General features: G+C 46.2%; 1 protein-coding gene across 1 annotated transcript in view; it reads left to right on the top strand.

The window, feature by feature from the left end:
• ADAMTS16 (ADAM metallopeptidase with thrombospondin type 1 motif 16) overlaps positions 1–23,712 on the top strand; it is a 193,250-nt gene that overhangs the window by 143,979 nt on the left and 25,559 nt on the right. The window contains 1 exon segment of the mRNA XM_070357849.1: positions 1,179–1,305. Within this exon segment, the coding sequence (XP_070213950.1) occupies positions 1,179–1,305 (127 nt within the window).

Raw genomic sequence — 23,712 nt, 5'->3', positions numbered from 1 at the left:
TTAAGCTAACGAGAGGATTCAGATGTACACTCGAGTCTGAGAACCCTGAGCAGGGGAAGGTGCTGTGTCAGAGGACAGGGTGTGGGCCTGCCATAGAGGGATGAGAGGACTTCCACCAGGTGTGTCGGGGACAGTGGATGAGGACCAAGTTCCACGTACAGACACAGCTGTGGGTGGGCTCTGGGGGTCAGAGGACCAGGGGAGATGTTGGTACAAGAGGGAGGCAGCGGGGCTGGAGGACAAGGCCCAGAGGTCTCCACTTTAACGAGAGAAGAGCGGGCTTTTAATCTGGGAGCAGTGTGAGCATGTGTGAGAGTGTGTGAGTGTGTGTGTGTCTGTGTGTAAGGCTGGAGGACAAGGCCAGGAGGTCTCCAGTTTAACGAGAGAAGAGCAGGCTTTTAATCTGGGAGCAGCGTGAGCGTGTGTGTGTGTGTAAAGGAAATAAATATAGGTGGTATCAGTTAAACAGTGGACTCAGAGCAAGGCATGGGAGTGGGAATCAGGGGCTTACAAGACTGATCCTTTGACTACACAGAGACTACAGACCCCGGAGAAGGGGCTTCAGGAAGCCTGTTCTGAATGCATTTGATGGATTGTGTATCTCTTAGACAGCCAGCTCCATGAGCCCGGGAGGCCAGCCTGGGGATGTCGGGGCTAAGACCGGATGAGGGGGCAGATAGTTTCACCAAATATAAGTTGGCACCAGTAACGAGGCACACACTTAAAGACGTTAAAATGTAGGCAGGGTGGGGTACTTGTGGTCCAGTGGTTAAGAATCTGCCTTCCAATGCAGGGAACAGGGGTTCAATTCCTGGTCTGGGAACTAAGATCCTACATGTCTCAGGGCAACTAAGCCAGTACAAGGCAACCTCTGAGCCACACACTCTGGAGGCCGCACGCCACAATGAACAGCCTGCATGCAGCCAAAAATAAAAATAAATATATATATTTTTTTAATGTAGGCGGAAGATACAAGGCATCTTAGAACTGATGAATTCCACTAAAAAAAGTCATCAAGACAGATCAGAGAAGTGGAATATCATAGTCAGCCAAATGTCATTCATGCAAAAACAGGCTAACATGCAGGAACAGAGTTTCCGGAGACGGCATTAGCTCTTCGCCTGCTTTTACCACGGGTCGTGTCTGTGGTCTTCACCGTGCATCCCTCTCTCTCACAGGGCAGACGACCGCGAGAGCAGCCTGCTACAGAGACCTGCGTGTCCCAGTGAACGCCTCCTTCTGCAGCCCTGACGCCCGGCCGGTCACAGGGGTCGTGCCCTGCAAGGTGTCTGCCTGTCCCCCCAGGTAAGAACTGCCGCGTCCCTCTGAACGAGTGTCAGGGGTTTGCAGCTATAAGGCCCAATCCTCGGGGCTCCTGAGCCTAGGGACTAGAAGTGCCAACCGAGGCCACGTGATCCGTGATGGCAGAAGTGAGAGGAGCAAGAGCTGCCTGAACAGATGAGCCACAGAAAGTGTGCTCGGGGTAGGGGCAGGCCTGGCCCATCTGGGCAGGGGCGCGGAAGGTCTCAGAGTGGACGGTGCTTTTTCTGGCTTTTATCGGCTCAGGCTGCGGGAGGGGCAGCGGGCCATGGGCAGGGGAACTTTTTCCCACCAAGCCTCCGTGCCCTGCCCCAGTGTCTCCTGTCCTTACCGAGTGAAATGTGTTAGGAAAGCCCGTGGTGAGGCCTGTCCCGGCTGTCCGGGGAGGGTGGACCCTGTGCAAATGTGGCAGCAAGCCTTGGCCATCTTGGTCACCCGTCCCCAGCACCGCTGCCCCGACACGCTCCTCAAGAAAGCCCCGGTCCCCTGATTCAGGTGCAGGCAGGAGCCCGGGGGGGCAGCCGAGGTCCTGCCCTGCCTCCCCCAGCTGTCACCCCCTAGGCTCGCCCACCGTCTGTCTGCATCTCCCAGGCTTCATCATCACAGAGAGGTTGTCAAAAGCATCCGAGTAACGTGTTTACAAAAGGGAAGCTCACTAGGCCCTTCTGACAGCCAAGGCACTCACCATGTCACATGTGGCCTCATGCGTCTTGATTTTAAAGACCCACAGTAGCTGGCTTTGCTGAACTTGGCCTCAAAAACAGAAAGCAGGGTCTTTGGGGGCTTCCCAGGTGGCAGAGTGGTAAAGAATCCACCTGCCAGGGCAGGAGACACAAGAGACACAGATTCAAACCCTGGATCAGGAAGATCCTCTGGAGGAGGAAACGAATACTTTCCTTCCAGTATTCTTGCCTGGAGAATCCCATGCACAGAGGAGCCTGGCCGGGCTATAGTCCATGGGGTGGCAAAGAGTCAAACACAACTGAGCACAAGGACATATTATATTCTTAATGTTATATATATTATATTATGTTATATTATATTATATTAGTACCTTCACCTTGTACTTATCAGGGCAGTGTAGGTCAAGGAAGTGTTGAGGGAATCCATGTAAAAGCTCTCACTCAGTCCAGGACATGTGCTAAGACACTCACTAAATCTTGGCTCTTTGCTTTTTTGCCCGGAAAGAAGAAACAAGTTCGCATTAGTTATTTACTGACGGTCAATGACAAACAGAAGAAGGAACTACGTTACATGCACCCGTCCCTGTGCACTGTCATATTACCCAACTGCACTGGGAGAATAGATCTTAATTTTAAAGCTGTTCTGTTGTCCTCTGAAATGTAAGATACCCTTCTTTCTTGCCCAGAATACTGCCAGTTTCTCCTTCCTGATTAAGTGAGCGGCACACCCACTGGGAGACGCCTGGGAGAGCCTATGTCTTTCCTACTAGACTGCCTCCTGCGAGGCGTCCATCCATGACCCTCTCAAGCGGAGGGTCCACCCGCTTCTCCGGGCCCCACAAAGCCTCCTCGGCCACAGGGCACGGCTGCATGCTCAGCCTCCCACCGTCTTTGGTTCACAGCGGGGCACAGAGGATGGAGCGGGGAGCAATGTGCTGTTTCCTCCTCCTCATGAGGGAGGCTCCCCGAAGGACCCGGGGGGCGGGGGGCGGGGGGCGATTTAAAACATCTTAATCACAGCTAGTCTTCTTTATAACGGACGTGATCCAAAAAAAACAGCCCTGCAGCTCCCCACTCCCCCGCCCCCCACCCTGCGCCCCCATCGGTCTCCATCCACAAGTGCGCACCGGCGTCTGGGGCACACAAGGGCCCCGGGTCCGAACCCAGGTCGTAAATCTCCGCGGGCAGATAGCCGGGAGTCCGGGAGCCTCCCAGCCTGGAGGAAGGTGATCTCAAATGTCTGCGAGGCGGGGGCCAGCGGGGGCACCCCGGCCCGGTCGTGGAGCATCGGCACTTCGCGCCGCGCCTTGGTGACCAAGCGAGGCCCCCCGCGCCGCCGCCTCCGTGCGCCTGGAAGGAGGCTCTGCCGGCCCGCGCGGACAGCAACGCGCGGCACTCCCCCGGCTCATTGGAGCGAGGATCAGGCATTTTTATGGCTTGCTTTTGATACATGAGCCATAAATCACACGGATACTTATTTCGTTTCGATTTCTCAGTTTATCTAAATGGAGCGGCTCTTCCTGTTGTTCCTCTTATCGCTCTCGTTTTCCAAGCACAAGCGTTCACTGCACGCCTTCCTGGTCAACCGGCTGAAGATAGAACTAGAGGAAATACTTTCCAGATGGTTAATGGATGCTTCGCCTCTTTCTGCAGGATTCTTCTAGGGATGCAGAGGAAGGGTGTAGATAAAGCGTCTTGTCATTCGATGCTTCCTCCCGGTACAAACGGAGCCCTTCTCTGCTTTCCTCCCGCTTGGTCTTTGGATGGTCCTCTTGTTCCTGTCTACATTTTGCTGACTCCTACAAACCCATCAGCAGAACTGTTTCTTTTACAGCCGAGATCCAGACGAGGGTGACTGCGTCCATTTGGTAGAAATGAGGGAGGAGATGAGCAGGGGAACGTCATGTTCTAGTGATTATGAAGAACTAATGATCTTCTTCCCGCAATACTGCCAGGAACAGGAGATGGGGCAGTAACACTTGTCCTGCAACAAAGAAGGCTGAGCACAGGAAGAATTGATGCTTTCCAACTGTGGTGCTGGAGGAGACTCTTCAGAGTCCCTTGAACCGAAAGGAGATCCAACCAGTCCATCCTAAGGGAAATCAATCCCGAATATTCATTGGAAGGACGGATACTGAAGCTGAAGCTCCAATATTTTGGCCACCTGATGCGAAGAGCCAACACATTGGAAAAGTCCCTGATGCTGAGAAAGACTGACGGCAGGAGAAGGGAGCGACAGAGGACAAGATGGTTAGATGGCATCACTGACTCAAGGGGCATGAGTTTGAACACACTCTGGGAGATAGTGAAGGCACCTGGCATGCTGCAGTCCATGGAGTCGCAAAGAATCGAACACGACTGCGAAACTGAGCAACAGCAGCCTAGGTTTAAGCCTTGAAAATATTCACACCCGGTAGTGTGCAGGTTACCCAGGGATGAAGAGGACCCTGGTCATGGAGGCGGTCCATATATGTGAAGGGGTTTAACTCCCAGGATGGTAAGGAAGTATGTCAGTTCATTTAATTATTCGAGTGACTGGGAATAAACTAGCTGCAGGACCAGCCTCCTGGGCGTGTTCCCTGCCCATGGCTCAGGGCCCTGTGCTGGAAACCCTCCCCACTTGGTTTAATTCTCCGATGCCGCCAACTTGAAATCCCTCGTGGTCTCGCACCTGGCACCGGGTTCCACAAAGAACAGAGCCAGTCCTCTCACCTAGCAGCCCAACTTCTGTCTCAACACCATTAATTCTGGAATCTTTGGGAATCGTACTAGAGTGTTTCCTCTTTTAGTAAATTAATTACACGTCCCCCTTGAGTTGAGCACAACCTCATTTATTTTGTTTTTAATGTTACTTACTGTTTCTTTGTTTGTTATATACATTTATTTATCTTTAATTGGGCGATGATTGTTTTACAATATTGTATTGGTTCCTGCCACACAGCAACACGAATCAGTCACTGGCAGAGGCATGTCTCCTCCCTCTTGAACCGCCTTCCTGTCTCCCACGCCATCCCTCTCCTCTAGGTGGTCATGGAGCGCCGGCTTTGAGCTCCCTGCATCGCACAGCAAATTCCCATGGCTACCCACTTTACGTTTGGTGGTGTCTGTGTTTCCATGGTGCTCTCAAGTCATCCCACCCTGTCCTTCCCTCATTGTGTCCACAAGCCTGTCCTTTCTAGCTGTCTCTTTTCAGATCATGGATTTCTCTGGTGACATGACAGTGGCGATGAAGGATATAGGAGACTTGGTACAGTTATCCTCTCCTGTTTTCTTTCCACTTACGGGATGAGCATCAGCTTTGCTGAACTTCAGAACCCTTGTGGACGCGTGAAGCCACAGGTTGGGGAGCTTTGCAGAGCCCGAGTCCCCCAGGTGCTGCACTTCCCGCTGCTGTTCTTCTGGGACTGAGCTGACTGTCAGGGAACCTGGTGCTACATAGGGTTCATGCCCACAGACACCGCCTCCTGAGGGGCCCTTCCTCTTCTTGAGAAACCTTGTCCTCCCGCCGCTGTGCCCCCACTGAAAAGGCATCTAGCTGTCTCCTTTTAACCAGAGAAACCAAAAACGTTAGGTCATCTCTGTACTTGACAGTCTTTGGAGAACCATTCGGTGTGAAGTGTGAAGTTGCCAGTGCAGGGGCTGAGCATCAAGACTTGACTAGGTGACTGCGTCATCACCTAGATGTGACAGTCTCAGTGTAAACGGGGGTGTCTTACTGTATCTCCCCCAAGAAAGATGTGGCTGAACCAAAACAAGGAAGTTAGAGTACATTCAGGCTCATAAAGGTGTTTGTCACAATGCATCCGTAATGAAAACCATCATAGTGACGTTTGTTACAGTGCATCCATAATGAAAACCAAGTTACAAATATGGACAGACTGGTCCTAATCAAGGCTGACTTGACTTGTTTCCTCGGTCACTGAAATATTAAAATGGAAAAATCATTGCAGAAGTGGAGCTATAGAAGTGAGCTAACTATTTAGATCTGGAGTCATCATTTCACACCAGAAATCTGCCTTATGTAGTTCCGTAAAATACTTTGGGTGTTTTTTTGGGGGGCCTCCTTATTTGTCTTGCCTTACTTGTTTTGTTTTGGTCCATGTTTGTGTGTCAGTATATGTGTGTGAGTATTTTGTTGTTTTGTATATCTATCCATATGAGCAAAGGCAGAAAGGCACTTTGGAAATACTTTTATATTTCAGGGAACTTACTTACAAAGGTTAAATAGTACCTGTAATGATCATAATAGTTTTATTATTCTGGTCCTGAGACCTCAATATGATGAACTAAAATTCACCAAGTGTCCTAATAATACACATGAGAGCATATGCTTCAAATATGTTGGAATAAAAATGAAAATGAAGCCTACGAATAGATAAATGGAATACCCGGATGATAGATGGAAAGGTAGATAGATAGGTGGCAATTAGAAAGACAGGCAGGCTGTTGTTGAGATGGTGAGTCACGTCCGACTCTTTGTGACCCCATGGACTGAAGCACGCCAGGCTTCCCTGTCCTTCACTCTCCCAGAGCTTGCTCAAACTCATGTCCATCGATTCAGTGATGCCATCCAACCATCTCATTCTGTGTCACTCCCTTCTCCTCCTGCCCTCAATCTTTCTCAACATAGGTAGGTAGATCTATAGATAAATAGAATCAGTTCAGTCGCTCAGTCATGTCCAACTCTTTTCGACCCCATGGACTGCAGCACACCAGGCCTCCCTGTCCATCACCAACTCCCGGAGTCCACCCAAACTCATGTCCATCAAGTCGGTGATGCCATCCAGCCATCTCATCTTCTGTCGTCCCCTTCTCCTCCTGCCCCCAATCCCTCCCAGCATCAGGGTCTTTTCCAATGAGTCAACTCTTCACAGGAGGTGGCCAAAGTATTGGAGTTTCAGCTTCAACATCAGTCCTTCCAGTGAACACCCAGGACTGATCTCCTTTAGGATGGACTGGTTGGATCTCCTTGCAGTCCAAGGGATTCTTAAGAGTCTTCTCCAACACCACAGTTCAAAAGCATGAATTCTTCGGCGCTCAGCTTTCTTCACAGTCCAACTCTCACATCCATACATGACTACTGGAAAAACCACAGTCTTGACCAGATGGACCTCTGTTGACAAATGTCTCTGCTTTTGAATATGCTATCTAGGTTGGTCATAACTTTCCTTCCAAGGAGTAAGCATCTTTTAATTTCATGGCTGCAGTCACCATCTGCAGTGATTTTGGAGCCCCCCAAAAAATAAAGTCTGACACTGTTTCCACTGTTTCCCCATCTATTTGCCATGAAGTGATGGAACCAGATGCCATGATCTTAGTTTTCTGAATGTTGAGCTTTAAGCCAACTTTTTCAGTCTCCTCTTTCACCTTCATCAAGAGGCTTTTTAGTTCGTCTTCACTTTCTGCCACAAGGGTGGTGTCATCTGCATATCTGAGGTTATTGATATTAATAGAATAGACTTTACTAAAACTCTATAGGTACACGTGTATATTCACTGCAAGTGTCCTAGTCAGGTCTTCTGGAAATATTTGTTGAAAACTGAAGCTTCACTCAGAGTCACATCTTTCTGAGAGGAGAATTCAGTATGTTGTTTTTTAAGTAAGGTTAGACACCATTGTTTCACTGTCTGATCCGTGAATTACTTACAGTGATTGTGGTTTTGCATTTCTAAATTTATTGAGGCTTCGGGGTGAATTTTTTGTTATTTCAGATGTTTCTACATTGAGATCAAAGAAAGAGTTAAAAAGTATGTAATTTTTAGCATTTCCAAGATTTCCGTTCTGCCTTAGGCATGGGAGTTTTTACAAATATTTTCTGTGGGAATGAAGGAATGTGTGTTTTGTGTTGTATTAGGGTTATTTATATGACAGATCAGGCTTCTTCTTTATCCAAATATGTTCCTTCTAGTATGTCTGTTTCTGAGAGAAACACTTTAAAATTTCACATTAGGATTGTTCATTTTTCTGTTTCTGCTGTTAATTTTGCTTTATAGTTAACATTAAAATTCTACTTTATGTTGTTAGGTAGGGGTCTAGTTTTGGCATGAATTGTTCTTTATATTGAACAATAGCCATGCTTATTCCTAATACTGCTTTTTCCCAATATTCCTAATATGGCTTTAGTGGATGATCTATTTTTTTTTTTCATTGACATTATGGCACTAGGCTACCTTTACTTGTTTTTGGCCTGCCTTACGTTTCTTCATTCTCTGTATTTTTAAATAGCTCTGTTATTAGGTTTCTCTTCACCTTGGATAATTTTCTGTTGGATTTTGAATTTATCAAATCAGCGTATCTTTTACCTACAAGCTTAGCTTGTCTACATGAGATGTGGCTGCTCGTGTATTATTAATAAATCTAGGTCAGGATTTAGGATTTGAGTCTTCCATCATCTATGCATCTGATCGCTTCACGCCTGTTCTCTTCTCTAATGAATGTGTACAATTCTCTTTCTACTCTTTTATGACCTCTACTGGAGAAGGCAATGGCACCCCACTCCAATACTCTTGCCTGGAAAATCCCAAGGACGGAGGAGCCTGGAAGGCTGCAGTCCATGGGGTCGCTGAGGGTTGGACACGACTGAGCGACTTCATTTTCACTTTTCACTTTCATGCATTGGAGAAGGAAATGGTAACCCACTCCAGCATTCTTGCCTGGAGAATCCCAGGGACGGGGGAGCCTGGTGGGCTGCTGTCTACGGGGTCGCATAGAGTCGGACACGACTGAAGTGACTTAGTAGTAGTAGTAGTATGGCCTCTACTGTAGGAAATCCTACCTTCTCTCCTTTTTTCACACCACTGCTTTTTGATATAGATAAATAACACAGACAGCCACATAAATTAGTGTAACTTTAAAAACATCTTCAGGTTGCCCACACACAATTATTATGAAGCTCTCCGAAATAATGGATTTATAGACAAAGCTAAGTGTGCTGTGACAGCGCTCACACTGGAGTGGAGCCCCTTACAGATCGTTCATACAGTGCTGCTCGAGTTCTCTGGGTGCATTCTCCGAGGAGGGCGAGGAGGCGGACAAAAGACACCTGTGGGAAGCAGGGGGTCCAAGCATGCACCGCCTGGGAGGCAGGGCCCTCGCCTCCTGCACCCCGAGTGCTGGTAAAGTTTAGGAAGGTTTGGATCATCAGCACCGCATGAGCATGTCCGGTGGGGGCGGGTGGTGAGCAAAGACGTGGGATTTCCAGAGAGGCAAGAGAGCAGAGCAGGTGAGGACGGGCCCGTCCCTGGTGAATCTCGCCGTAAAGGACAGAAGGAGCTGCACCTGGAAATGGCCACGAAGCCAAGGGGCAGCTGCTTCCGGCCTCGTGGGAGAGCTGGTGCGCTGAGCCCGCGCGGCTTCGGGAATGACCAGGGAGGGACACAGAGCAGCTGTGAGGGTGGGGCCTCGGCAGGAGCAGGGACACGCCCAGGCAAGTGGGGGCTGGAAGCTGAGAAAGCTCCTGCCACATTGCTTTTGTTTTTCCAGTGGGGGGAAAAAAAAAAAAAAAAGCTAAGCGTTTCTGTTACTGACCTCAGGTCTGGCTGCTCGCCGCTTGAAAGCCAATACTCCAGAGACAAGTGTTGGTACAAAGGAAAGTTTGCTTTATTCAGGAGGCTGGCGACCTGGGAAGAAGGTGGACTCATGTCCAAAGGCTAACGCCCCACTGCCAGTCACAGGGAAGAGCTTTAAAGGGGGCATTTCGGGGATGCACAGGAGGAAGGGGGCTTCATGCTGCACATACAGTCGGCCCTTGACAGTCACCTTGGAAGCTTGTCACCTGTGATCTGATCAGTGTCATCTTGGTTGTTTTAAGTACAGTTAGTCTTCAGTTCCTGGGGTGGTTGGTTCCCAGTTCTTGGGATCGTGCAAGATAGAGCAGCTGATGTCATGGCTACAGTCTGATCATCATGTAGGTAACTCCTTCCACTGGGTGGGGATTTTGGCATCTACACAGCAGCTCAAAGTATATGATCCAAAATGTAATCCTGCCCTGAGGAGGAACTAAAGGTCCTTGACTTCGTTTAATGGTTAAACTATTATCAATATGATTTTGTCTTTTTTGGTCTTTCTTTGCTTCAGGATTTTTGTCACTTCTCTGATGACATTTACTCTTGGGCTAAGGTTTTCCTGTAAGCAAGAGTCAGGTAGAGGAGGTGGGGCATCTGTCCTGGGAAGGGCCCGCAGGGTCCTGCTCCATTACACCACCTGGGCGTCAGGAAAGCAGGCTGCTGCCTTGACGGGAAGGAGAAGGTGAGATGGGCAGTGCCCTGGACAGCCATGTGAGTCAGGTGGGCACTTCCCTGAGTGCCCACTTGGGTCTGCAGGTCCTACAGAGAGCCTAATCACACAGGTCATGGGTACAGGTGTGGTGGTCAGAGTTAGCTCAACAAGAATTAGGATAAAAGAAAAAAAAATCCAAGAAGGTGAAAACATTAGTTACTCAGTCGTGTCCAAACTCTTTGCAACCCCATGGACTATAGCCTGCCAGGCTCCTCTGCCTATGGAATTCTCCAGGCAAGAATACTGGAGTGGGCTGCCATGCCCTCCTCCAGGGGATCTTCCCCACCCAGGGATCAAATCTGCTTCTCTTGAGTCTCCTGCATTGGCAGGCAGGTTCTTTACATCTAGCACCACCTGGGAAGCCCTTAGGAAGCCTGTCTCCTTATTTTGTTTTAATGTATGACAAATCCAAGGCCGTAGCATCAGACAAATCCCTGAACCTTCTCTTCAGAGGTAACATGCAACCTACTCTGCTATCCCAGATTCAGAAGTCAGCATGAACCTGGGAAGGGCAGGAGGGGATGTGGCCTTTATTTCTTCCCTAAGGATGAGCCCACAAGTCCAAACTGAGCAGGTCAAGGGGGAGGGCAGGGGAGGGAGTGGAAGAAGGCAAAAGTGGCATCTCCCTGTAACCCTTCTGAGGGCTGCACCCCTCCATCCCCTTAGAAAGTCTGCACTCTAGGCTGGCGGGATCTCAGCTTCACATCTGTCTCCATAGCAACCTCTGCAGAGGGTGGGCTTCTGACTCATAGAGGCCCCATATGGTTCTTTAAGGTTTCAGACCAAACTTACAAGATGATACCACATGGTAAAGTGGAGAAGGAAATGGCAACCCACTCCAGTATTCTTGCCTGGAGAATCCCAGGGACAGAGAGCCTGGTGGGCTGCCGTCTATGGGGTTGCACAGAGTCAGACACGACTGAAGCGACTTAGCAGCAGCAGCAAAGTGTGACATGGCACTTTTCTGCTCCCTGAAAAGCTACCTGAGTTATTTTGGAAGAAAAATTCTTTTTTTTCCCCTCCATTATAATCCTCCTTTTTGCCTGCTTTCCTCACCCCACCCCACCTCACCCCCCGCCACCTTAAAAATACTTTCACTAAATTAAAAAGAAAAAAATCAGCAAACTCCTAGGACTAGGAAAATTGAGCAAATGAGTATAGTGAACTCATGTAACCCTGAAAGAGCTGTCGCCTAAGAGGGCAGCCGAACTAATTGACCAGAATCAGATACAGGAGTTTAATCATTCATTTTGCTGTTCACATTAGACTTTTCTTAGTTTTGATGGACTTTTGATGTCTTGTCATTCCAAAGTCATCTACAAGCCACATGATTTTGCCAAGCATATTCACCAGCTGTGGTGACTTTATAACATTAAAGTCTCAGAAAAAAAGGAGTGTCACTTTAAATTAATTTTAGCATGTGGCTATAAGATATTATGACAAGTATGAATATCATCATTGAATCTTAGATTATTTTTCATCTTATTTTGACAGTGTTCCTGCTTCAGCAGTCCCTATTTTATTTATAGTTTCTAATAAATATTACTTATGATTCATTGCATTTTAAAGACATGCATAATTTTTAAACAGTATTCCCAGAGCCAAAGAGATCCTCATATATATTTGTTTAGGTAAACTACATTTTCAATTAAAATACCCCTTTCCAGACAGGACCTCATTTCAACAAAGAAATGGTGTTGCAGGATGAAATAGCACCACATGGCAGAATGAAAGATTCTGCGTTCAGCTTGGTTTCCGTGTTAGAACTAACAAGTTCCGTGTTAGTTCAGGGCCAAAGACCTAGAAGAGGACAAATTCTTAATACACTTTGACTGTGGTCACCAGGAATGTAATTGTCATAAAGACTGCAGTCTCCTAGAATGTTTAGATTTGTCTGGATCCCACACAACACAGGAAAACACACAAGTGTCCCCCTCCTGCCTCCAGCCGCCATGTGATAGCAGCCTTCTTTTATCCCTACGTCAAACAGAATTCCAACTACTGGGATTCTTAATTGTTTTCATGCATTTATGACATCTAACAATAAAAAAGACTGAAGAGAAGAATTCACTTAAATCCTCAAAACTCAGCATTTGCACTAAACCTTGGTCTTTGCTTCTTACATGCATTGTTTTAATTGCTTTTTAAAGGCTTACTCTGAGAGGCCACACTCCCTGTCCCACGCACGCAGCCCCACTGACCAGGAGGAACAACTCCCTTACCTTGGTTCTCTCTTCTGGGGTCTGTTCCAGTATTTCTCAATACTGGGTGTAGTCATCATTTTCCTCTGTGAGGGCTTGGAGACCACCCTTTGATCCGCTACAGGGGAGCCTGCAGCTCTTCAGCATCATTTTGTGTGACTCTCACATCACTAAGCTCTCTCTTCACACCAAATTCCTTTACCTCCATCCTTCCGGTAAGGTTATATCCCATTGGTATTCATTGTTGACATTGTTATTTATTATTCTCTGTTAAGCAGAACATCCTGATTCTGTATCCTTTTGTATATAAAATTGTATTTTCTAAAAGCTAATGATTGCATGAATTTTTTTTTTTTTACATAAACCCTTAAAAAAATTCACGTTCGTGAACTCATTTAACCAATACATGTTGAGTGTCTACTCTGTGCCGGGCACTCAGCATTTATCAATGGGATAAAGGTCCAAGTCTTGAGAAGCTTAGTGGGGAAGAGACAGTCAATAATAAACATAGTGTATTTTTGAAACAATGGCATGTTTAGAAGGTGATAAGAACCATGGATATAAAGGGAAAAATAGAGCAAGGCAGAGGAGATTGGCACCATGGGAGCAGAAGGGTCAGGGTGTCGGGCAGACCTCAGTGAGCAAGTGTGGACAGGGTTTATAGAAGGTGAGGGTGTCCCAGGTCTGTCCCATGCTTCTCGCTTGGTTAAATGTGCCAGAGAGTCTCTTCTCCCTGGGGACCTCGTCCTGGGGCCTGGGCACTGGGGGAACCAGTGCCACCACCTCTGTTCCAGCCCGTCGTCCTGAACACCCCTTCTTTCTCTGCCACGTGGATCCCACTGCTGCTTGATTGCCAGGCCATTGTCTGTCTCCGCTGGCTGACACCGTATTTAGGAAACAGCCTCTTTCTCCTGTCTGAGAAAGCGTTCGGGGGGGTTGAACTTTCTGAGGCTTCAGGGATGACAGAGTTTGAAAGGAGGGTTCAGGGGTGGAGGCCACGCTCACTTGGACTTTTATGGGCATGACATCACCTCTTCCGTCCCCTGCGCCTGCTGAGAAGTCTGCTACTATTTGGATTCTCAGTCATTTACTTGGAAACGGGGTATTTTTTTTTAATGTTTACCTCTCCTTTTGTAAAATCACAGGGTTCTTTTGTTTATTCCCAACTTTCTCATCTGCTTTCATGTTGTCGTATCTTCATTTGTTTGTTGAGCCTACATGGGCCCTGTGGGTTTAGGGGGAAAAATGGGTTTAATCACCTCCCCCTTCATTCTGCACATTCTTGCCTTCTGAACTCTGGATGCATTAGGCTTGGATTATAACGTGCTCATTTTCTTTTCAAATGCCGTCTCTTTCTTTTTTTGTTCTAGGAGATGTTTAAGGTTCACCTTTGAAGTTTTCTGCTGTAGACCGTTTAGCCTGTTGTTAAGTACCTGACACACACTTTTTTTTTCTTTTTTTTTTTGTTTTTGATTCTTCCCTCTGTATTAAGACATTCTGCTTCTTTTTTTTCTCTTTGAAAATTCTAAAAAAAAGAAAACATTATATATTGCTGCCCTTCTGTTATTTTTCTTTTTCTCTCTCTTCATATCCTGCCTCCCTCTCCCTCCCTCTGCCCCTGCGCCACACCCCCTTACCCACAGGTCCTATGCCCTCTGTATTGCTCTCCTCTAACAGTCGTGTGGTGGGGGTTTCTCTTTCCATCTTGTGCTGGCATCTCCCTCCGATGCCTCGCAATCCTCTGTTCCGCCATCAAGATGCTCATTAGACAATCTCCGAGCTGAGACAGCGTTCTTCAGCAGCTCTGTCCCTTGCCAGAGTTTCCCCTGGAATCATCTATTTCTCCAGTGGGTCCCGTTATCAGATGCATGTGTATCGGGAACAGGCCAGCCCCTGTGCCCAGCACAGCAGAGACGGGCCCCGGGGCGGGGGGTCTCAGAGCCTCCCATTCTAACAGCCCCCGGGTTCTCCCACATCAGCCTCTGCAGGGGAAACCTCCTTCCTGGCCTTCACTAGCAGCGGGGGAGGCAACAGGGGTGAACACGCGGACTTGATCCACCACGTCTCACTACAGGCATCTGTTTGCTGTCGTTAGATTGACAGCTAAACAGCCGTGAGATAACGAAATCGGCACAGTGCTGTGCTGTTAGCGGTGGTAAGTTGAAGCAAGGCAATGGAAATATGGAGGAAAATTATTGGAAATTTTTACACATGCCTGTGGTTACCAGGTGGCTCAGATGGTAAAGTGTCTGCCTGCATTGCGGGAGACCTGGGTTCAATCCCTGGGTCAGGAACATCCCCTGGAGAAGGAAATGGCAACCCACTCCAGTATTCTTGCCTGGAAAATCCCATATATGGAGGAGCCTGGTACGCTACAGTCCATGGGGTCACAAAGGGTCAGACACGACTGAGCAACTTCACTTCACATTGTTAAATCAGTTCTGTATTGAGAAGAAAAGAAAGTAAGTTATTCCTACAGTGATCAGCACAGCCCAAATGACCTAGATGATCCTGACTTCAAAAGTCCCTTGTCTGGGGAGCCCTCTCAGTTCCAGACCAACCAGAGCAGCTGGTCACTCTGCCCTCTCCCCCAACTGTGTGACTTGTAAGAGTTGAATCATGGTAGAAAATGCCTCTTCTAAATGCTTATAACCAGTGGTGTTCACTGCTACATCACTTTCCAAAGAGGAGTAGAAATGCCCAAGGAACCCAGGCGCAGTGTCACTGAGGGAATGTTAGTGGTTGGGGGGTTGTGTGGGGCCCCCAGAGCTGAGGCTGGAAGGCTCCTCTCGATCCCATCTGATTTCCCAGTGTTGATGTTACTGTCCTTACAGGAGTTGACCTCAATTATATAAGCTTCAGGCCCCACCAAACCTAGATCTCCCCAATGATGGTGATGATGATAATGATAAAATCATACTACCTGGCAAGAGTCTAGTGCTCAATGAAATGAGGGATTAAGCCATCAATCCCCAGAATAGCCTCAGTTATTATCTGGATACTGTTACCAACCCTGGGGTTTAGATGTGCAGAATTAAGGCAGATGGGCTTTGGAGAGTGTACCCAAGAAAATGATCAAGGAAGCACTTGAGCCAACCAGACAGCTGTTGTACGTGAGTCAGTGTGAAACTGTATGTACAACTCCTTATCTTCACTGGTTTTCTGTGTGTGTGTGTGTGTGTGTGTGACATAGAAATTAGAAGTCCCGCAGGTTCCAGTTTGCCCAGAGCAGTTCCAGTTCGTCCAGTTACCCAGCTCCTGCTGTCCTGCTATAAGTAACGGTGCTCTTACCCTCCAGAGTGTCCTAGTTTGGACGATGAACTATTTGGTTGATCAGCATGTGACCCTTGCTCTCTAGATAATCATTTGGGAAAATTTGTTGTAGGACCTTGTCAGACACATTTCTTATAACGGTCACATGATATTTTTAAATTAATATGCAATGAAGTTTGTGTTTTCAGTAAAATCTTATTCATACAGCAGAGAAAGTTTTTCGTACTTTCAGTTCAGTCCAGTCGCTCAGTCACATCCAACTCTTTTTTGTGACCCCATGGACTGCAGCACGCCATGCTTCCCTGTCCATCACCAACTCCCGGAGCTGGCTCAAACTCATGTCCATCGAGTCAGTGATGCCATCCAAACATCTGGTCCTCTGTCATCCCCTTCTCCTCCTGCCCTCAATCTTTCTCAGCATCAGGGTCTTTTCCAATGAGTCAGTTCTTCGCATCAGGTGGCCCAAGCATTGGAGCTTCAGCATCAGTCCTTCCGAGGAATATTCAGGACTGGAATGACCCACAGATTCTACTCCCTCTGAATAAGATGAAAGTGAAAGCATCAATTCTTCGGCGCTCAGCTTTCTTTATAGTCCAACTCTCACCCCCATGTCTCACACCAGTGACCTGGGACGACCTGTATCTGTGGCTGTAACTGCTTGACCGGCTCTAGTGCTGGCCCCTGTTTCAGTGGTTTATCCTCCTGGGCCAGAATCTCACTGTGTGATGCCTGTAGTGTTTCACAAACCAGTTGTCTTTCTTAAAACTTTCCTGTTTCTTCTTGAATCCTTTCTTCCAGGTGAATTCATGTTGTCAAGCTAAGGAATATAAAAGAATTCTTTTGACATTTCAACTGAGGTTATTTTCCATTACTAGGTTCCTTTAGACCTAATTAATTGATAATTGAAATCTTGAAAATATAGAAGCTACCAAGGTTTTTTTCCTTCATCATTCCATTTAGTCATTGGGTTCTTCAAGAATAGTTCATAGATTTATTTCCATAAGTAAATATATTTTATTTTCCTGAATATTTCATAATTTTATGCCATTATATTTTACTTAGTTATTCTTTCCTACAATGAAATAGTGACTTTGTACCCTGACACTAAAATTTTATATTTTTTAATTTTTCGGTAGTAAACATATTTAACATTATATTAATAAACTAACGATGATAGTGCTGACTTCCTTTTCCACTGTTTATACACATCGTTCACCTCCACCCCACTTTAGTTTCAATGGCGTATGCTTTCTGAATAATACTAAAATATGTTCTTTCTTTTTTATTGATCCCTATTGGTCTGAATCCACATTTTTACAAGTAAGCGCTGGTTCTTCACTTAATAAAAGCCATCCATTGCATTTCTATTTGTTTGTCTTTTGGAAACTCCACTTGTTTCTGTTCTCTCAGGAGATACTGAATTTTGGCCAGTGCCTTTTCTTCCTGACATAGCAGTTTTGTGGCAGAGATGGAGAGGTTTAAGAAAAGAAGCTGACGAATCCGTTTTATGAAGTTTGTGAGGTTCTGCACTCAGCACATGGCAGAGCTGACTTCCTATCCCCACCCCACCTCCAAGGAAGCCCGGAGGACATGGTCACCTTAGGATTTATAGCCAGAGTGTCTCGGTGACTATCCCTTGGATCAAGAATATTGGCCCTCTCTACACACACAGGTCTGTGGGCTTTACAGGCAAAAGACGGAAGCTCGCAGGGACCAAGGGACCACAGTCTATGAGTGTCGACTGAAGCTCTGAGGGTATATCCAAGTGTCAGCCCCAAGTCGCTGGAGGACGCTGGAACTAGGATGCATTTTCATCATCCAAGCAAGTGAACACTTGTGATGTTAAATTTGTGAAGGAAAGAAAAACACATCTCACTCTCCAGCCTGAGATTAATGAGGCCTGGGCTCCCTGCTCTCCTCTTGTGATCCCTGCACTCCCATCATTCACTCCAGCCATCGCTGTGTATGCTTTAATTGTACAGATTTCTTTGTGATTTTCGTACATTTCATAACATTAATCTGTGATTTCATTTGTGTGCTACTTCTGATAGATAAAGTCTTGTAATTATTTCATCTGTTTGCTTCCTATTTTTATTTAATGTTTCTCTACTGTTGAAAGTGAAAGTCTCTCAGCCATGTCCGACTCTTTGTGAGCCCTTGGACTATACAGTCCATGGAATTCTCCAGACCAGAATACTGGAGTGGGTGGCCTTTCCCTTCTCCAGGAGATCTTCCCAACCCAGGGATAGAACCCAGGTGTCCTGCATTGTGGGCGGATTCTTTACCAGCTGAGCCACAAGGGAAGTTACTTTTCTAATTTTTGACTTATTGCCTTTTCACCCCTCTTTTTATTTAGGAAACATACAGTATATTTCTCAGTCTACTTTAGATGCCTGTACTGTTTAAAATCATATACTTAGGCTGTTCTTTTTGATTTATCAACTTCACAAAGCTATATATATATATACTGTATATATATTATATATACATTTATATAATTCTATATATATATAATTATATAAATCTATATAATTAAACCCTATTTGGAAAAATAAGATGATTAGAACATTTCTACTTCTTTCATTCTCTGCTATTCACACTTCAGTTCAGGCTTTAATCTTTGTTATAATTGCTTGCAGGTTTCTCATTTCCATTTGGCTTTAGTGTTATTTTTTTATATCATGCGCCTCTATCACTTCAATAATTATAGAATGTTAATTCTGTGTTACAATTGTGACCACAGTTGTTTAAGTGAAACTGTCTGTTTAAATGGATCCAGTGGCAACTCATTGGAAGAAACCCTGATGCTGGGAAAGATTGAAGGCAGGAGGAGAAGGGGATGACGAAGGATGAAATGGTTGGATGGCATCACCAACTCAATGGAGATGAGCTGGAGCAAACTCAGAGATAATGGATGACAGGGAGCCTGACGTGCCACTGTCCATGGGGACACAAAGACTCGGACACGATTTAGCAACTGAACACTGAACAACGTGGCCTCACCAGTCTTTTCTTATACAATAGCTTTCTCATTCTTGAGTTTAGCAGTTTAAATGTTTTCCTGGTCAGCAGGAGTGTGTCTTAAGAGAGTTTTCAATTAGGATAATTAAATCATGAATTTCCTTTTAAAAAAGTGCATGCTCAGTCATGTCCGACTCTTTACAACCCCATTGACTGTAACCCACCAGGTTCCTCTGTTCATGGAATTTACCAGGCCAGAACACTGGGGTGAGTTGCATTTCCTACCCTGTGGGATCTTCCTGAGCCAGGGACTGAACCCACATCTATCGAATCTCCTGCATTGGCAGGTGTATCTTTACCAACTGTGCCACCTGGGAAGCCAAATTCCTTACCCGTCTGGGAGCTTCCTTCTGTTGCTTCTCTCCTAGCTGCCTTTCACATCCTTCTGTCATCTGACCTCTTGCTTGCTTCCAAGCTCCCTGACAGTGTAACTCTAGTTTGTAAAATTGTTTTTGATGAGCACATCTTCTTTGAGAATACTTCATTTTCCTTTTTTTGTTTTGTTTTCTGAATGCTGTGTATCTCTTCTGCACGTGCATTTGATGGAAAGAAGGTTGTCTGCAATCTTCACCTAGGTTCCATACAAAGTTCCTTTTTCTCAGCTCATTTCTGACCAAGGAATCTGCATCCAAGTCCTTTACATCCCCAAATGGAGCTGGTCTCCTTCCGCCTGGCCTTGTTCCTGTGGTGTACTTTTCCCAAGTGCTTTATGGAGCAAACATGGATGATGTGTAACGTGAGTAATCCCTCTATTTTGATTCTTTTCATATGTTCACAACTTCTCAGCCATTTATTTGCTTTGGATAAAAGGAATCTCTATGCTACCTCACTTGCACTGTCTTTCCCAAAATCTCCACTATGATTTTTTTTAATTAACCAAAACAGATTTCAGGGAAATGTGCCTTTTTATCAAGTTTTCAAAGAGTGTTCATAACTCATCAAATCGCTCGTTGGCCTACCTCTGGTCATCAAAGTCATTAACTCAAAATCCGGTCTATTGATCGATAATAGAACCTGCCTGCCAGGGCAGGAGACAGAAGAGGTTAGTTCCTTCCGTGGTGAAGGGCGTGGCAGCCCACTCCCGTATTCTTGCCTGGAGACTGCCATGGACAGGGACCCTGGCAGGCTATAGTCCATGGGTTTGCGAAAAGTCAGACACCACTGAGTGACTGAGCAGGCACACCGCATAAGACAATGTTACTATCCTGATTGCAGCAAAGACATTTGTGAAGGGTTTCTCCAGAATGGGTGGGCCTTCCTGGTGGCTCAGATAGTAAAGAATCTGCCTGCAATGTGGGAGACCTGGGTTCGATCCCTGGGTTGGGAAGATTCCCCCAGCAAAGGGAAAGGCTACCCACTCCATTAGTCTGGCCTGGAGAATTCCATGGACTGTATAGTCCATGGGGTCTCAAAGAGTCGGACACGACTGAGTGACTTTCACTTCTCTTCTTCTCCAGAATGGGTAGCTAACCACAATGTCACCTGTGTTTGTGACATCCTTCCAGATGGCCTGGGAATCGCGGGTGTCAGTCACAACTCTGGAATCCTGGCTCTACCATGTGCCCCCACATATCCTCAACACATAAGCTAGTATTTCTGAACCTCAATTTCTCCTCTCTGAAATGGGCATGATAAGCACACCTGTAATACAAATTTGTTGTGAGAAAGAGTTAACATAGCTAAAGCTCCTCATTGAATGCTAGCTATCGTAGACTCGGGTTCAACCCCTGGGCGGGGAAGATCCCCTGGGCGGGAAAGATCCCCTGGAGGAGGAAATGGCAACCCACTCCAGTATTCTTGCCAGGAGAATCCCACAACCAGAGGAGCCTGGCGGGCAGCAGTCCATGGGATCGCAAAGAGTCAGACACAGCTTAGCGACTAAACCACCACCCCATTATCACTAGTACTATCGGAACCCGGTAGACTAGAGGGATTTGGGCATTGGATTCATTAGCCCAGATCATCTGGCTATAGATTGTTCAGGACTTGGAAAATTTATTGGTTTCTCTAGGACAATGAAAACCTGCACAGCCTGTCCGATGTCACTCCACGCCTGTTTGATGCACAGGGAGCCATACTGACCTCAGCACTTTTTGATGCCTTTACTTGCTGTTCCTCTGGAGGCCCTTTATTTAGTTCAAAGAAGCAAATTTTCCACTGATTTCCATCCTATGTCTGTGGACACTAAGGCAATTCTCTCATGGCTACTTGTGCAAATGTAGACCTTACATCATACGGGCAGTTAAAGAAAGACATCATCGTACTGTCTAAACTGCCCAGACATCGTTTCCATGTTCTGCATATGATATTTTGGAATAAATTATCATAAATGCTACACTGCTTGGCTGCTATCCCAATTTGAGTCATTTAAACCAGCCGAGTTAGAGAATGAAGTCTTTACATGTGGGGCTTCTCTCTGCCTCAACCTGTTGTAAGAATATTGAGCATATGAGAAAGCTTTTAAATATAAAATAGAGGGCCTTCTTTTGTCTATATAGATAATGTAAGTACTGTTGAATTATTAGGCTCTTTTGCAGCACAGGCTGATCAAGCATGGCAAGTGTAATACAGCAAATATCACTGAATGTGATACCAGGATAGTATGAACACATGCCTTTTCACACTGCTTTGGTCTTTGAGCATCAACATTTTTAAGAGCAGTAGATGAATACAGGGGCTTCCCTGGTGGCTCAGTGGTAAAGAATCCTCCTGCCAATGCAGAAGACATGGATTTAGTCCCTGGAGAAGGAAGTGGCAACCCACTCCAGCATTCTTGCCTGGGAAATCATGTGGACAGAGGAGCCTGGTGGGCTACAGTTCATGGGGTCACGAAAGAGTCAGACACAACTCATTGACTAAACAACAACGGATGAATATAACATTTACTACATGGATCCTCTGGTAAGTTTTGTAATGTTTCATATGAAGCTTTAGATTAGGAAAGTGATTCCGAGGAATAAAACAGCATTTAACTAAATAATTACTAAGCAACTAAATAAGCAGCACTGCTCCTTAACTAAATACTCCCTAAAGTGTTACAGCCTTTCAGTGTTTACAAAGACATGAAACACAGCTGATAGGATGCAGTCCAACCAATGAGTACCTAAGACTTGGTAAGAAGATAAGAAATAAGTGATCTTCAGTGTCTTGAAGAAGAATGAATGCAACTTAAGAAGGTAGTTTCCTGGGGACAGGAGCCAGGAGGTTACATAAATATTGTTCTACATACTCTTACGTGTTCATTTCCTGGATCCGATTAATCTCCTCAAAGTACTGCGGTGAGAAGCCTGCTTCCTGCAGAGAATGGAACAGTTCCCGCCCTCCGGAGAAAGAAGACCCCAGCATCAAATGTTACCCACATGTTCTTGGCAGGCACTTAGCCTAATAGCCTCCCGTGGTCAGCAGACGCATCTTGGCATGGGGTGCCTTCACACCTGGACCTCAGTCTGGAAGCTGTTTGACAGCTTAACACATCAAACCTGGAGATTCTTTGAAATCACTGTAAAAAGTCAGACCCTGCCATCATTTTGTGGAAACCACAGTAAATATCCGTGTGTCTGCTATCATTTCTGTCCCTTACTGTTAAGTTCTTTACCCCAAACCTCTGTGTAGCTTTATGCCTCATATTCCCAGGTGTCAGTCAGTTCTCATTACGGCTTTCATAATTCTTTAAGGAAGGAGTTGATATCACCAGAGTCGTGTAGCAGTGTGGTTCAGTGGTGAAGAATCTGCCTGCCAAGCAGGAGACGCAGATTCAGTCCCTCTTTCGGGAAAATCCCCCGGAGGAGGAAATGGCAACCCGCTCCAGTATTCCTGCCTGGAGATTCCAGGACAGAGGAACCTGGCAGCCTACAACCCACAAAGAGTCAGACACAAATTAGAAACTAAACAGCAACCACCACCAGCACTCAGGAAGCTCTGTGGCTCCGTCGGGGACTTAGGTTGTGTGAGCCTGTGACCGTGATGCTCTTACTGTTTCCTACCACCTTCCAGCAGAGTGTGACTGAAACTCTGAGCAGGATACTGACACTGATTTCATCTACGGTGTCACTTTGACTGCAGATTTGCTCTGTGTGCAGTATGACTTCAATCTGCTTCTTTGGTTTCCCTCTTAAAACCCATTAGATTTATATCCATTCCTGGCAGCCCTGGTACATAAAACCCTCTGAAGATGGCTCTAAGTGACTGATCCACCTTGGCCCAGACCCCTCCGAGCCCTCGTCCCGGTCAAGGGCAGAATCCCTGGGAACTGAATGCCTGTGGTCAGGCTCAAACCATCCAGATGTGCTGGACGAGGCCACCTGGAAAGCATTCTCAGGAAACCGACTCATATGTCTGCAGAAGATCATTGCAAAGTGTTTATCTGGGAGTGAAGATCCAACAAACGCTACAGCAAAAATCCCAGAAACGCCTGAAACTGTAGGAGTGATGCCATCATCTTTAAAATCCTCCTCATAAACAAGAAGCCACAGTAGGGACAGTTCAACTTCTGTATTAGAACAAGAAACTGACATGCCTTCCAAGGAAAACAGGGATCCGAAGAAAGTGAGTCTCCACGAATTTCCTAGTGAATCTTCCACGGCTTAAATCACATTTTGCACCTTGAGAGATGAATTAAGCCCTCTCCTCTGGGAAGGTCATCCATTTTAAAAGAAAGAAAACTGAACCTAAGCCAGTTTTGAAATGTTTAAATTCCTTTTAGACACATAGGCTTTCCCCTAGGACATCACTAAACAGGTTTTCCTGAGAGGCAGGAAGAGATATTTCAGATGTTGCAGAAAATCTGGATGTCGTGGTGACTGAGGAGAAAAATATTTGGAAACAGCATGGACCTAACTGAGTATTTGTGTTTTGTTGTTGCTCACTCAGTCTTGTCTGACTCTGCAACCCCATGGACTGCAGCACGCCAGGCTTCCCTGTCTATCACCAACTCCCAG

The sequence above is a fragment of the Bos mutus genome, chromosome 20 (assembly GCF_027580195.1).
Source record: "Bos mutus isolate GX-2022 chromosome 20, NWIPB_WYAK_1.1, whole genome shotgun sequence".
NCBI classification, from domain to species: Eukaryota; Metazoa; Chordata; class Mammalia; order Artiodactyla; family Bovidae; genus Bos; species Bos mutus.
The sequence above is the reverse complement of the archived record's forward strand: the minus strand, read 5'-3'. Positions and strand labels throughout refer to the sequence as shown.